We start from the raw sequence: 15,975 nt of genomic DNA, 5'->3' as shown, positions 1-15,975 counted from the left end.
CAGTGGACAGACTGAAGCACCAGGTCCCTTGTTATCTGCGGGCGTACCCACCTTGGCCCTACAAGTCCACCCTTCTAGTGTGACCCTGTTTAAAGATACCATCTTTTCCTCTGGTTTCTGTTCTTTGGGAATGTGATCTAGGACAGTCATCCTGATCCTTAGGTAACCTCACCGAGAACCAAGGGGATGCTCCAATTTCTGGGTGCACTTTCCTACACCAAGATGGCTTTTCTTCTGCTGCTGAGACCCAGAAACATTCAAAATCTAGTCATGTAGCAATGCTCTGTCTACAAGGCTGAGTCGCTCCCACAAACACATGATTTTACTTATGCCTTTTGGGAAAAGTGGCAGTGGTTCTTAATCTCTACTGTCAACTTGGTGGGATTTAGGATCACCCTGGGTACAAACCTCTGGGTGTGCCTTCGAGAGATTTTCCAGATTAAACCAACTGAGGTAGAAGACCTACCCTAAATGATAGACTGAGCTCCCTGGTTGAATGAAAAGGGGGTGGTAAGTGCCAATCTTTCTTTAATTCCTTTCTGTGGACACAATGTGCTCACCCACTTCCTGTTCCTGTCTCCATGTGTCCCCTACCATCTGGACTGTATCCTCTGGATCTGCAAGTCACCACAAACCCTCCCTTCCTTAAGTTGTGTTTGTCAGGTGTTTATCACACCAGTGAGAAAAGTGACCAAGGCGGATGCAATCCTTCAGGGGAGCAGGAGAGTCCAGACTCCAGAGTGAGGACTGCAGTAATGTGCTGTCTCAGCACACACTTCACCAACCCTGAGAAGTACTCTACTTTTCAGTGTGGTACAAACATGAGAAGGCCTGTGACACACAGGAGTCCCTTCTGGCCAAGTCATGATGCCACTAGTTTGTAAGGAGAGTGTGTGAACACATGTGGTTCATTCTTTTCTTTGACTGTGTTTGAGGCATTTGTTCCTGTCATATCAATGACAATATCCACAAACTGCTCTGATTATCTTCATATTATGTTTAAAAGCTATAATATGAAGAAAGCTAATTGCTCTTAACTCAATTTTCCCTTTACCACTGTTTCACAAACAAATTAAAATATAGCCTTTTATCATTTTTTTCAAAACAGGGTTTTTCTGTGAAACAGTCCTGGCTGTCCTGGAATTCAATCTGTAGACCAGGCGGGCCTCAACTCACAAAGATTGCCTGCCTCTGCCTCTGCCTCCTGAGTGCTGGGATTAAAGGTGTGTGCCACCATTCCCCAGCTAAAACACAATCTTATTCTAATAGCTGACAAGCTTTGGGGTATCTTAGATAGTGTCTTCATTGGAATGGGTGTTGCCTCACCAGGATTGATAACTTTGCTAGAATTCCATATTTACAGGCTGATTTCTATCTACAGTAACACTAATAGGGATCATCAATATTACCCAGGAAAATGGATTTAACTGTGTCTGACTTTTTTTTCACCCTTCTGCTCAGTATCTTTATCAACTTGTTTCCATGCAGCTCCATCCTGGCGAAATAGGAATGGTTTCCATGACAACAGATTTCTCCCAGCAAAGTAGAATCTAAGGTTTGACTCCCACAGAAATACATCTTGCCATGGGACCTGACTGATATTGTAAGCGACTAAATAACTGTGTGATGTTTTCCAAAGAAGAGCCTGTGACAGGGTGCACAAACACAGACAGATAGTGCAAGGTGATGATGGCTGAACCTACTGCTGACATCACACAGGGAAACATAGCCAGTGTGTTTGTTGGGCTGCAGCTCCAGATCCTCCCTTCCAGGACCCCGATGAGCACCAGGCCCTCTCCAGAACCACAGTGATGGTTCAATCCAAGAAGGGGTTTCATCCAATGACATGTTACCCACCGCCTGCCTTTCCTTCTATTTCCTTGAGAGGATGAGGTTTCCAGAGCTATTCTGAGGGCAACCAGGGGGCAAGAATTTCTAATTATCTGCTTCTCAGTTGAGGTTATGAGTTACCATTGTACACTTCCCTCCATTTCGCCTTCCTAGCAACCCAGCACTTTAGTACTTTAAAAATATAGCACACATCTCAAATTTATTAATTAAATTAAAAGTCTAAAGATGACAATGTGTTACAAAAGCTCTTACTCCAGTGTACTATAATTCACCAAATGAATTCCACGGGACCTCACATCCCTGAGGACACTGTACCCAGGGTTTTCTTCTGAATGGTGGCCTTCCGTGCTGACACAGCAGGCTCTGCTGAAGACAGGTGATGTCCACAGCACAGGCTGGAGGTGGGATGCACGCACAGCCTCAGGTATCTGAGACTGCTTCTCACACCTCTGCAGAGGCTGTATCAGCCCCCAGCATGATGACACTTATGCTAAAAGAACAGCTTTTTTTAGTGGCGGAGGCAGGAGGATCTCTGTGAGTTCCAGACCAGCCTGGTCTACAGAGAGTTCCAGGACAGAGAAACACTGTTTTGAAAACAAACAAACAAAAGAACTGCTTCCGAAGCCATTGTGAGCAAGTCCCTCAATACCTACCCTGGGTTGTCCCCACCCAGCAGAAGATAATGACTGCCATGTAAAATAAGTTCTGGCCTCTCCACGTGGCATCTTGCCCTTGTCTCTCAGCCCATCCCTTGAGGCCATCTATATTCCTCCATCTCAGAAACCCATCATTATCCTTTCACAGAAATTCATTCACATTAAATTTTTATCTAAGCCAAAGATTTCTCTTTTAAATCTTTCATTTCTGATGATCTGATGAGACTCTGAAGTTCAAAGAACTTCTAGTAATACTGACCAGTGTGGGGACAATGTTGTCGAGAAATGGAGGCCTTGAAGTCACTTCAATGTCACTGCTGGATAAAAGGCAAAACTGACTTGATTTTTGTAGGATGAAGTCTATTTTTCTCCTATGGGCATGCTCCTCTTTTGAATATCCCTCTGAGGCCATTGGAAGCCTGGTCCTACCAGAAATGGTGGCAGAACTGATGTCCCCACACCAGGAACCTTTCCCAGGATGCTGAACATGATCAGCTTCATTGCAGATCTGCTGCTGGCTACTCATCATACTCCAAACCTGGCCCCAGTGTTTCCATGGACACAGGGCTGGACTTCTCATCTGCTGCTTTCAACCCTGGCTTCTCTCTGATCCAGGTGTGTGTGTGTGTGTGTGTGTGTGTGTGTGTGTGTGTGTGTGTGTGTGTGTAGGCCAGAGGAGGGCACACATACACTAATTAAATAAGATGTAATAAAAAGATAAAGCCAAAGAGATTGCTTAGTCAGAAAAGTGCCTCGAAGACATGAGGGTCTGAATTTGGTTCCTGGAATTTGTGGTGGTGTGCACTTACTCACAACACCAGGGAGGTGACACCCTGCAGATCCCGGGGGTTGGCTGACCAGCTTGCCTGGCCTTATGGATGAGTTTCAAGTGAGTGAGAGATTTTCTCTCTCTTTCTTAAGTAAAATAAAATTTAAATTTAAAAAAGATGGAATGATACCTGCTCTGCACCTGTACACATACTATGTACATATGATGGACAGAGAGAGAGAGAGAGAGAGAGAGAGAGAGAGAGAGAGAGAGAGACTTCAAAAGCCTAGAGCATATTCTTGGTCTTCTGTTTTGCAATAGAACCTCTCAGCTTTTTACTCTTATAGAAGACCTGGAAAGGCTGTCAATAATATAATTACTTTTGGGGTTAAGGAAGAAGCGTGTAGTCGTAGGCTCTCTCCCATTTAATGTGTGTAACTCTGGCCATGTGAACCCTTGGTGCCTTGGTTTCTTCCTTAGCAAATTGGGATAATGAAAATGCCCACAGCATGGAGTCCTAGATATGAGCCAGCTCAACACAGATGCGATGTTTGCAATGGCACTTCAAAGCACGCTAAGCATCCAGTACAGTGTTAGGTTTTACACTGTGAAGTGTGAAAACAGTGACACTATAACAGAGTAAATATATGAAAAGAAAGATTTCCCAGAAAGGCATGGAATAATAAGTGATCTCGAAGATTCTGGTGATAGACTGGGCATAGTGTTTCACTGCTCAGTTCTGGCTGGTACCACCTGTGGGACAGTATTTACGCTGAAGGTGCTGATGGCCTTGGGACTCTGGGCCTTTGCACACTCAGCCTCTCCCTAGAATCCCGTCCCTTTCACACTAAGATACTGTCCTGATTTGCCCCAGGTTGGAGGTGGTCACCCCTCCCGAAGCACCTTCTGCTGCCTCTGCTGCTGCCTGCGTTTGTCTATTCTGTTCTCACCAGAGCTCCTGGGGTGATGACAGCTGTGCTGAGCAGTGCCTGATGCAGACCAAGGGACACAGCTTAGAGGAGTATTCTATAGATGCTGGGAAGTCACTATCCCACCAACAGCTCCATGGAAAGCTACCTGACCGACTCTAATTCCGTGATCACAACACACCCAACACTGGCAACCTTGAGAGGTCTGGCCTTGAAGAGCAAAGAGAAACAGGATGGGGTATGAGTTAAGGACCATGAGGCCTCATCTAGGAAAGGCATGCAAGTAGCCATCTGTATCTGGTAAGAAAATACCACAAGAAAGGTACCAAACACTAGGGGAAACATGAATCATTTTATAGTTTTATATTTGTTTGGCAAGGGAGAATATGCAAATAAGGACAAAACTTTCAACTGGGAGGTATGTGACATTAGTATAGTTCTCTATGCCATTCACAATGAAAGAACAATTTATACTGTATATATATTCACACACACATAGTCTCACACACACCCTCACAGACATATACATTCTGTGTACACACATATACACACACACACACACACACACACACACACACACACAGAGAGAGAGAGAGAGAGAGAGAGAGAGAGAGAGAGAGAGAGAGAGAATGAGAGTTCCAAGAAAGAAGTTGTGTTTACAAAGGCTGATGGATTAAAACTCCAATGACTGTGGACAATTTGGAACATTGCAGGTTCAGGGCCTGGGCTACCTTTAGCTCCACCATCCCTTGCCTACCTCTGAGTCAGCTCTAACATCCTGAAAAAAGATAAAATTTGTTGAATGTATTAACTTAGAACACCCTATTCAGCAGGGGCAGTGGTGACATATGACTCTAGTCCCAGCACTCGGGAGGCAGAGGCAGGCAGATCTCTGAGTTCGAGGCCAGCCTGGTCTACAAAGCTACACAGAGAAACCCTGTCTCGAAAAATGAGAGAGAGAGAGAGAGAGAGAGAGAGAGAGAGAGAGAGAGAGAGAGAAAACCCTGTTCTGCAATCAAATCAAAGACCAATCAGGGCCTACCTGCCTGGCTGTAACCTGCCTCTTTAATGTTTCCACCAATATATTTTTAAAGTGCCTTGACCGTTCTATTCTGGTTCCGTTACCACAAAATTTCCATGAAACAACCTCCACATTGGAACACAGGAATTTGGGGTAACCTAAATCTGTGTTCCTGGGCCATGGTCACTCATATGTGGCTCTAGAATAAACTACTTCTTAGTCCCTTGAGGTATGAGTTGTGTTTTTTTTTCTTTCGTATTAAACTTATTCCAGTTGAAGAATCCACTTTGCAGACCTCCTGTCTATATGTTATATGTTCCTGTCCACATAACACAGGTGTTTTCTAAATTTTACTCACCCTTGTCAAAGTTAAGACATTGAAAACACAGCCGTCTGTTTTCCTGCTCGCCCACCGACTGTCAGAAAATGTCTATTCTCAAGGTCCACGCCCAAGAGATCTTTGATTCCCGTGGGAACCCCACTGTTGAAGTTGATCTCTACACCTCAAAAGATCTCTTCCGAGCGGCTGTGCCCAGTAGTGCCTCCACTGGCATCTACGAGGCCCTAGAACTCCGCAACAATGATAAGACTCGCTACATGGGAAGGGTGTCTCAAAGGCTTTTGAGCACAGCAATAAAACTATCGCACCTCCTCTGCTTAGCAAGAAACTGAACTTTGTGGAGCAAGAGAAGATCGACAAGCTGATGTCTGAGATGGACAGCACTGAGAATAAATCTAAATTCTGGGAAAATGCCGTCTTGGGAGTGTCCCTGGCTGTCTGCAAAGCTGGTGCCACAGAAAAGGGGGTACCCCTGTACCGTCACATTGCTGACTTGGCTGGCAACCCTGAAGTCATTCTGCCCAATCCCGCTTTCAACGTGATCAATGGTGGTTCCCACACTGGCAACAAGCTGGCCATGCAGGAGTTCATGATCCTTCCCGTGGGGGCGTCAAGCTTCCGGGAAGCCATGTGCATTGGGGCAGAGGTTTACCACAACCTGAAGAATGTCATCAAGGAGAAATACGGGAAGGATGCCACCAATGTGGGTGATGAGGGGGGGTTCGCGCTCAACATCCTGGAGAACGAAGAAGCTCTGGAGCTGCTGAAAAACGCAATCGGGAAGGCTGGCTACAAGGACCAGGTAGTCATCGGCATGGACGTGGCTGCCTCTGAGTTCTTCAGGTCTGGCAAGTATGACCTGGACTTCAAGTCGCCTGATGACCCCAGCAGTACATCACACCTGACCTGCTGGCTGACCTGTATAAGTCCTTCATCCGGGAGTATCCAGTGGTGTCCATCGAGGACCCCTTTGACCAGGACGACTGGGAGGCCTGGAAGAATTTCACAGCTAGTGCTGGCATCCAGGTGGTTGGGGATGATCTCACAGTAACCAACCCTAAGAGGGTTGCCAAGGCTGTCAGTGAGAAGTCCAGCAACGGCTTCCTGCTCAAAGTCAACCATATTGGCTCTGTGACCGAGTCTCTGCAGGCTTGTAAGCTGGCTCAGTCCAATGGCTGGAGCGTCATGGTGTCCCATCGCTCCGGGGAGACAGAGGACACTTTCATTGCTGACCTGGTGGTAGGGCTCTGCACTGGGCAGATCAAGACTGGTGCCCCTTGCCGATCTGAGTGTCTGGCCAAGAACAATCAGATCCTTAGAATTGAGGAAGAGCTGGGCAGCAAGGCCAAATTTGCTGGCAGATGCTTCAGGAACCCCCTGGCCAAGTAAAGTGGGTAGAGATCCTGGAAACACCTGCTGCTTAGACCCTGTCCCTGATGTCATCAAGACTGCTCAATGTCGGCCCACTGCTTGTCCCTCCCATGCCACTGCTTCCTTAGGCCACCTGGAGCCCTGCTGGAAACCCCAGCTTTGTAATTATGTGATTGGCTGAGTCATTGTTTCTGTCACCTCACTTCCAAACTAGTGTCTGGAGCCCAGTGCAATCTATAGGGTGGCCACAGGCAAGACCCCCACCCCAGAGGTTCTGCATACAAAATAAAAGCCTCAGTAAGAGCCCTCAAAAAAAAAGAAAGAAAAGAAAATACAGCCCTATCAAATTACACTCGCAAACTGTTTACCACACAGGGCTTTGGGGTTAGATGATTTTCTAGCAGCTTAGGGGGAAACCATTGCATCTTTTAACAATCTCTGCCTTTTGAATATACATACTCATGAGGTTCAGGCTCTGCTGAGTGCAAAGGCCAGTCCTGGGGATTCTCACCTCCCAGGTCTCACAGACAGCAGCATAGTCACTATGACAGTCTAGGGAGGGAACCACCATGCCTTTTCCCAGCACAATATCAGGATGCCGAGGGACAGGTTCTCATGCTTTCTTCCTGAAGAGGTGCTGTTAGGAAAGCTCACATGTGTCTGTCTGTCCATTCATCAGATCCTTCCCTTGAGTATGTTCTGGGTGAAAGTCATTGGCTCATAACTGTAAAGCCCAATAGAACCCAGGCTCTGGTCTTGAGGAGCCAGAATTCCAGGAGGAGGGGCAGGCAGGCAGGCAAATGACACAGAAAAGTGTTACAGTGTATGAGTTAGTGTAGGCAGTGGTGACGGAGAGTGGTCATGCAGTGTGTGGACAAGGTGCTGTGTGGACAATGCTAGGAAGAAGAAGGCTGCAGTCTGGAGATAGGGTTCCAAAGAAGCCTCAGACAGAGCTGAGGCTCAAGAGAAGGAAACTCAGCAGGAAGGGGCAGGAGGGTAAGTTGCCTAACCGGGTGGGGGCTGTGGGCAAGGCCATGGGAAGAGATGGTGCAGGGGTGTCTGGGTACTTTTGTCTTTGCACCATCACCATTACTAACTTGTTATGAGGTTTCTCAACTAGCAACCACACTCACTATTCTTTGTTTCTGTTGCACTAGCTCAGGATGGTCTGGAATATTGTCCCATTAGCACAGTTCACCTGTGTTCAGGGCTCCACGAGGCAAGGCTTACAGCTATCTATCTACCATGAACATTGAGTCCTTTGATGTGTTGTTAACCTGTTAGCACACCACTATTTCAGAAAACCTTGATGGTAACTGGGTTGGATCCAGGACCTATAAATTAATAATCATCCCATATCATCATATCATTTCCAAGAACATGGTTTATATAAACACCATGCTACGCTTTCCATATTCATTTATCCAGATTGAGAAAGATCACATCAGGGCTTGCAGTAACTTGGAGCAGAATGAGGGTTTCTTAGCAGTGGGCATGTGCCTAGTGCAGTCCTGCCTCCCCACGCGTTTAATCCAATGCTGCTACACTACTTGGAGCAACTTACAAGAAATGCCCTTAGAAAGATCAATCCCCATTGCTTGTTCATTTATTAAAACCAAGTATGTGGGTATGATAACATAATATTAACACAGACATTTAGAGTATTATATAAATCCAGAGTCTGGCTGGAAGAGATTATGGGTGAAAGTCTCCATGAGGAGACCGATATGATCTGAGTTGACACACAGAGTTACAAAGATCTCACTGCAGGAAGCTTGCCCAATGGAGGATTGTTTTCTAATGCTCACACCCATGTATTAACCCTTTTCTAAACATGCTTCCAATAATGTAACCCATCATCAGGACGGGTTGTGCTGTGTTCCCGCTTCTTGAACCTGAATCTGTTCAACCCAAGAGATGTGACAGAAATAACCTTGCATGTCTTCTAAGCTTGGTTACAAATCTCTCTCTCTCTCTCTCTCTCTCTCTCTCTCTCTCTCTCTCTCTCTCTCTCTCCTATTTTCTTCTCTTTCTCCTTCCTTCCATCCTTCTCTGCCTTCTTTTCCTTTCTTTCATCACCATCTGTTTTTCTTTATTTTCATGGATGCTCTCACCATGAATTGAGCTGGATCACACCAACCTGCCAGCCGCATGAGTAATGAGCCCCTTGGGAACGGCTTCTCCAACCCTCCTCATGCTGCCTTGCTGCTCTTTCACCCTGACTCTCTCTTGTCTTTATCTCCTTTGCCTTCTCTTTCCCCTTCCTTTCTTGCTGTCATTCTAAGTCCTCTTTTCCTTGGTCCATCTTTGGCAGGTTGATGAGAACAGGAGAAAGAAACTGGCCAGACAGTTTTAGGGCAAAGACCTCAAAAGCAGTTCTGCCTCTTGTGTTTGGCTGGAAACTGGGATGACTTTGATCCTATCAGGAAACTAGAAATGAAAGACATGTTTAGGATTGTCAGTACATAGGTTGGGTTCTTGTTATCTTTCTTGTCTTTTTCCTTAGCACACTAACAAACAGCTGAGGGTATATCAGAAACTCCAGTCCAGACAGAGGGATGGAAAAGCTGGGTGTGCCTTGTGGGTGGGACAAATGAAAGGCCAGCTCATGCTGCAGCCCAGTGAAGCTTGTTAATCCCAGAAAGAGACCTTCACTGTAGCCCTTTCTTGGGTGTGGCTTCTGTCACACAGGAGCTCATGCTTCCGTTCTCGCAAATTCTTTCCTATAATAAACTCCTTTATAAAAACCTTTCTTTCTCTTCATAAAATCGCTCCTCAGGTTTTCAAGATGATGGACCTGGAAGCCATTGATCAGGATGGCTTTGGTGGCCGTGGATTGCTGGATCCCTAACTCATCCTGTGTTGCTCACCTAGGACAAAAAAGCCTCCACTGTACTCAGGAGCCCTGGCTTTTCCCCTCTGATACCAAGGGACCTGTGTTGTTTTTAGCTAAAACTATGGCAGTGGGCTGGGTGGGGTAAGAGCTAGCAGGGCTTGCCTGGAATGCCTCCACTGCACACTGAAGGTGGGGGAATTTTTACACAAAGCTCTCTAGAAGACATGCATTTACATAACTCACCAGCGTGGGTGTAATTAGCAGAGGAACATAATACAAATAGCTTAATTTTCCTAAACCACCATTGTTAATGAGCTATAAATATGGGCTCTCGAAAGAAAAAGATGGGGTAGGCAAGTCATCCACATTTAAGGTCTTTGATATAATTGTTGCAATGATCTAGCTATTGAGTTCCACTAAAACTCTTGTCTGGTTTGGTGTCAAATTAATTCTCCCAACATGTATTTTTCCAAAATCACCAGTGTGGTTTAAAAGAGAGAAATGTTTGCATGTAAACATGATAGAGCAAACTACCTGACTCTTTAACCAGTAGAAGTAACCCTCGACAAAGGTAGGATCCAAGGCCAGGGCTTTTAATTAGGAACTAAAGTTTGGAGTTAATAACATGTGTTCAAAACCCCTTTTATGCTTACTGTGTACCTGCTAGAATTTCTCTTCTCCCAGGAATTAAATTGATGATCAACGGCTGCAGCTCTTAGAGCTATCTCTGGTTACTGTTGCTATTAGCAACATGAAATTTATCTTTAATCCCTATGGATTTAATTTTGAGAAGGGAGAAGGAGATTATTGTTATGGCCTGAAGCTGTGTGTCTGTCCCAGCTATCATTAATCAGCAATTAGTCCTTGATTTCAAAGTAAGAACTTCAATTTGACACAGAGGCCACCCAGACCCAGAGTGCCCAATTCAGTGGCTGTGACAATGCACCCAGATTCCCCCCATTCAGCACATCTCTATTTAGCCCCATTTTTATTCCACATGTGGACAAACTTAGCTAGGCATCATGAAGAGTTGAGAGGTGGGGGTCAGCAGTTATATCATTTCAGTCATATGATCTCATGGCTGGTAGTCATGGAGTGAATTACCATTTCACTACCCATAAAGAAACAACCAATGAAGATCACAAAGAATATTGTCAGATGCCTTGCAGAAAGCATTTGAAAAAATATGTGAATATGCATGTCTCTGTATGTTTGTGTGTGTATGTATGCGTGTGTGTGTGTGTGTGTGTGTGTGTGTGTGTATGTATGTATGTATATGCCATGTGTGTGCAGGAATCCACAGAGACCAGAAAGGGGTGTTAGATCCCCTGGAATTGGAGTTACAGGAGGTTGTGGGCTGTCTGACATGGGTTCTGGGAACTGAACTCAGGTCCTCTGGAAAAGTATCAAGTGCTTTTAACCACTGAGCCAACACCTTAGGCCCAACATAGAGCATTTTATTCATATTTGTGAGATGTTTTGTTAGTGACGATAGAGTGAGCTTTATTTTAGCCTTTCCTAGTACTTATCAGAGCCTCAAGAGTCCTGAGATATTACATTTCAGACAGCCACTCACTCCCCACGTCCTAAGGGACTCCCCCCTCCCCCCTTCCTGGCATTCTCGTACATCATTTTGTGACTTCATGCTGGGGAGGTGTTGAGAACCGCACAGTGTAGCCATCTGCCATTTGCATCAATGTTGTGTCCAAATCAAGGTAAGTGATAGAATCTTCTAGGCCAACCAACCATCACACCCAGTCCGCTGTTGACTGCAATGTCACTCTATGACATACAGCTGCTTCCTCCAGCTATCACATACAGTCCACTGTTGACTACAGTGTCACTCTGTGACATACAGCTGCCTTCTTTGGGGTCTTCTGGCAATCTTGTCTCTGAAGGAAGCATTATGTAGTGCACACTGACCACTGAGGATGCTGCCATCCAAATGCAGAAAAGCTCACACAACACTCCCTAAGAATTTCTTAGATATTCAAGTTCAATGGAAGATTGATCACAAGTGTTCTTATAGATGAGGAATTATCATCAAAAGCTAAAGATTGGCTATAAAATAAAAGGGGGGGGGGGAATAAGTAAGTCAGTCAAGTGCTTGTGCAAGAATTGGGCCCCAAGCTTGATTCCTCAGGACTCAGCTCTTGAGAAGTGACTTCTCATATTGACCCTTGGACTCCATGGACATGCATGACCTGTAAAACAAGCTACCTCCCAAACATACATACACACACACCAAAAAAAAAAAAAAAAACACCTAAGAGACCTATTACAAACCAGAGTAGATCATCATTTTAAACAGTTACCATCTCTAAAGAAAACTGAGTGACTATCTGAGGTTTAAAAAATGATTGCTTTAAAATTTCGTAAGTGAAGTCCAGGAACGGATCATGGAATTAACTAATCTTACTATGGAAATAATTTTGACACCTTAAGGACATGGTTTATGATTCAAAGGATAGAAAGGATTTGTCCTTCAGTGTACTCACTCGACTCGTTACTTTGAAGTCACCATCTAACTGAATTTAAGAGCCCTGGGTTTTGAGATTCAGCCTTAACTTTATGTTCCAATGAGAATATTGCCAAGGCTGGGTGTGGTGGCACAGGCTTTTAATCCCTGCACTTGGGAGGCAGAGGCTGAACTCCATGAATTTGAGGCCAGCCTGGTCTACAGAGTGAGTTCCAGGATAGCCAGGGCTACACAGGGAAACCCCGTCTCAAAAAGCAAACAAAACAACAAACAAACAAACAAACAAACAAACAAAAAACATTGGCAATAAACTATGAAACCACATCTTAGCACATTGATTGTAAAGCATTTCTTTTTAAAGATTTATTTTATTATTTTTAATTATGCATATATGTGAGTGTGTGTTTGGGTCATGTACTCAGTGAAGGGACCTTAATGTCAGATCTTCTGGAGTTGGAGACAGAGGCAGTTGTGACACACCTGATGTGGATGTTGGGAACCGAACTCTGGTCCACGGCAAGAGCAGTACCCGCTTTTAACCACTGAGCCACCTCTCGAGCCCAGGTCAATCACATCTTGAACCGAGAGATTATACAATAAGGGAAAACAGGCAGTAGGTAGAATAATGGTGCCCCAAACATGTCTGTATCCTAATTCCCGGAGCCCAAGAATATGTTAGATTATAAGGCAAAGGGGAATTAAAGTTGCAGATGACATTAAGTTTCCTAATAACCAATCAGGGAGCTCGTCCTGGATTTCAACCACAGGGTTCACAAGGGCCCTGAGAGCAGAAGAAGCAAGCAGGAGGGTCAAAAGGAGAATGGCCTGAGAGACAAACACTGGCTTTGAAGACTGAGAAGCGGCTGAGACAGGCAGCAGGAGTGGCTTCTAGAAGCTGGGTCCTAGGTCTCCAGGCAGGAAGGCCCACCCTGTCAATCTGGGTGTGTTAGCCTTCTGCCCTAAAGGGTGGTGAGAGAGGACAAATCCGTGTATATCCCAGTCACTCTTTAATGACTTATGCAGAGGCAAGGAAACTAAGATAAGGTGAACCCTAGAACCCAAGAATACAATGCCCGAAGATTTGAGGTTACAATATTTATATTTCAACTGGGCGGTGATGGCACACACCTTTAATTCCAGCACTTGGGCAGCAGAGGCAGGTGGATCTCCGTGAGTTCAAGGCCAGCCTGGTCTACAGAGAGAGTTGCAGGACAGCCAGGGCTACACAGAGAAACCCTGTCTTGAAAAACAAAACAAAACAAAACAACAACCCCTGAAACCCAATATTCATATTTTATTCGATGCTTACATTCATGAGTTTTACTCAATTATTATTCACTAAATATTTTAGACAACCATGGAAAACTTCCTAGTGCACTCTGTAAGGGCCAGCCTCTGATAAGGTCTCTAAAATCAGATGCCCCTGTCCTGACTATCCTATAGCCTAACATTCCATTCACATCTCTGGTGTTTAGCTCACTTTATTACAAGTGGCTGAGCAACATTTACAATAGAACACAATTATGTCTGTGGATTAATCATTTTTGAATCAGATAAAAAAATTTTAAAAAGCACCTGCTTTTCTATGTAGATCAGAAATTAATTTGTAATCAGGGAATGGAAAATATTGATGTTTATTTGCTTCCCAAATTAGAAAAAAAATCAAATTTCTGTATTAGCCTTGGGTCTCAGTACATTAGCCATTAAGTCTATTCAAATATGCCAGAACAGAATGAGGGAATTTATCGTGAAATAATCCCTCCTGGGAGACATGTTACACTGGATCCTAGCTCTCATCATCATCTCATACATAAAGTTTCATATTCAGCAGATGAGGCCAGCATTTCCCAGCAGTTTGGAAATGTCATTTTACATGAGCAGAGCAAGCTGTCTGTCACAGGATTCCCACTTAGAAATGAAGCCACTGACCCAGGCACTTGGCTTGCATCCGCAGCTCAGTAGATGAAATAAGAAAACCTGACTTCACTCTTTCTATGCATATTCCTGCTTCCCAGTTTCAGGGTCCCACTATTTTAATTGCACCTGGCCCGAGACCTTGATTTCCCCACCAGCTTCCTGCCCCCTTCATTTCTTTGTGTCTGTAGTCACTACTGTTTTGTCCAGCTTCATACAATTTGCCAGAGCCTTCTCTTACATTTCTTCAAATGGAAAGCATTGTTTCTTAAGGTTTAGGATGAGGAATCAGGTATTTGTTAAGCTTAAGCCATGTCTTAAGCCTGTTAAGATTCTTCCTGCCTTGACTTAGCTTCTGCCCATCAAATGAAAGAACAAATAAATGAGCCCTTCTCTCATCATGAACAAAACCACCCTTGAGCTTTCTTTTTTTGGAGCAGTCATCACTTTGGGTAGCCAGCACAGGATGAGTGTTAACCACGTGACTGCTGATGCTGTCTGTACTCAAGCCTCCCAGTTCTTACTTGCATCACCATTAAATGCAGCAACCAACCCCCTGATGCATAATGCTGGCCCTGCCTTCGCTGGGAAGCAAATGGCTCAAATGACTGACAGCTAATTGTTCTGCTACCACCACTCACATGAATATTATTGGCGCTACCCTTTCTTACAGAATTGAAATGTGTTTATCTTCTAGAACAATCCAGACTAATTTATGGCCTTCCCTGAATTGTCCATATCACTTCCTATGAAAAGAAAAGGATTTGTTTTCTGGTGGTCACCACTGTTACTATTAGAATTTGGACTTCCTATGCTTTATAGTAATATTCTACTCACTAAAATAGAACACACTAGTCTTAAAAATCAAAGTTAAAAAATTTGGTTGCCAACTATTAACTTACGATCCACTCAACTTTTGAGAAACCAGGCAAAAATAGTACTATGTATGAAAACATTTCAGAAGGCATGAAAATCGGGTCTGCATGCCCCATTTTTGTTGTAAAATTTTTTAAAGGTCTTTTAATCTGAATTTATTTACATTTCTCCTAGTAATAAAGACTGTTGACTTAAACTTCAGTCACTCGTATAAAATCCATATGCTTTAAACATTTTGACAAGAAGCCATATGCATAAAATGCTAGAGTTAAAGGTGAAGATGGTATCTGCAGAGCCAGTGGACACACACACACACACACACACACACACACACACACACACACACACACTTATCCAGGAAGAGCAGCTAAAGATAGTTTACTCAAAAAGACATCTCTGGGCTCCAAGTGCAAGCCAATTTTACACCATAGTTTTAAATTACATTCCAACAACCAAGATTCTTTAGTTTTTAAACCCACAACTAATTGGAAAGAGTGCTTCTCTAAATACATTACAGCCAGAAGTGATATCCAGTAAGTTATCATTAAAGATGTTGGGGGGAAAGTGGAGAACTCAGAAACGTGGCTGGGGAGTCTCAGAATGTGGGCTAGTCCACACCACTGCCCACCATAAGGATTACAGCAGCTAGAACTCAGGGCTAATGCTCAAGGGTGGCCCAAATACTCACTCTTCTTAAGTCATGCCCTTGAACTAGGTTCCAGGTGCTTTAACTTTCACACCCACTTGGGGAGAAGTTCATTCCATCTGGCCAGCAGCAAAACTTCTGTTTGAAGAAGCCAAACGACATCGTGTCTACAAGCCATCTCTCTACCCAGAATGAAGACTGCTTTGCTTAGCCTGTCTTCAGCTGGGTGTGTGTGGCCCTGGGACTAACTTCTCACCAATGTAATTAGCGACAAAAGTGGCGCGCGC

At 44.4% G+C, this 15,975-nt stretch overlaps 2 protein-coding genes across 6 annotated transcripts in view; one reads left to right on the top strand and one right to left on the bottom strand.

Moving 5' to 3' along the window:
* Positions 1 to 15,975, bottom strand: part of LOC100765785 (E3 ubiquitin-protein ligase TRIM9) — a 99,796-nt gene that overhangs the window by 52,853 nt on the left and 30,968 nt on the right. The gene's annotated exons all lie outside the window — the stretch shown is intronic.
* LOC100766078 (alpha-enolase-like) lies at positions 5,653 to 6,955 on the top strand. Its single transcript, XM_035445281.1, is given in 3 exon segments — positions 5,653 to 5,821; positions 5,824 to 6,453; positions 6,456 to 6,955. Coding segments are annotated over 3 exon segments (1,299 nt in total).

This window comes from Cricetulus griseus, chromosome 5, assembly GCF_003668045.3.
Source record: "Cricetulus griseus strain 17A/GY chromosome 5, alternate assembly CriGri-PICRH-1.0, whole genome shotgun sequence".
Taxonomy (NCBI): domain Eukaryota; kingdom Metazoa; phylum Chordata; class Mammalia; order Rodentia; family Cricetidae; genus Cricetulus; species Cricetulus griseus.
This window is presented reverse-complemented; position numbering and strand designations above follow the sequence as displayed.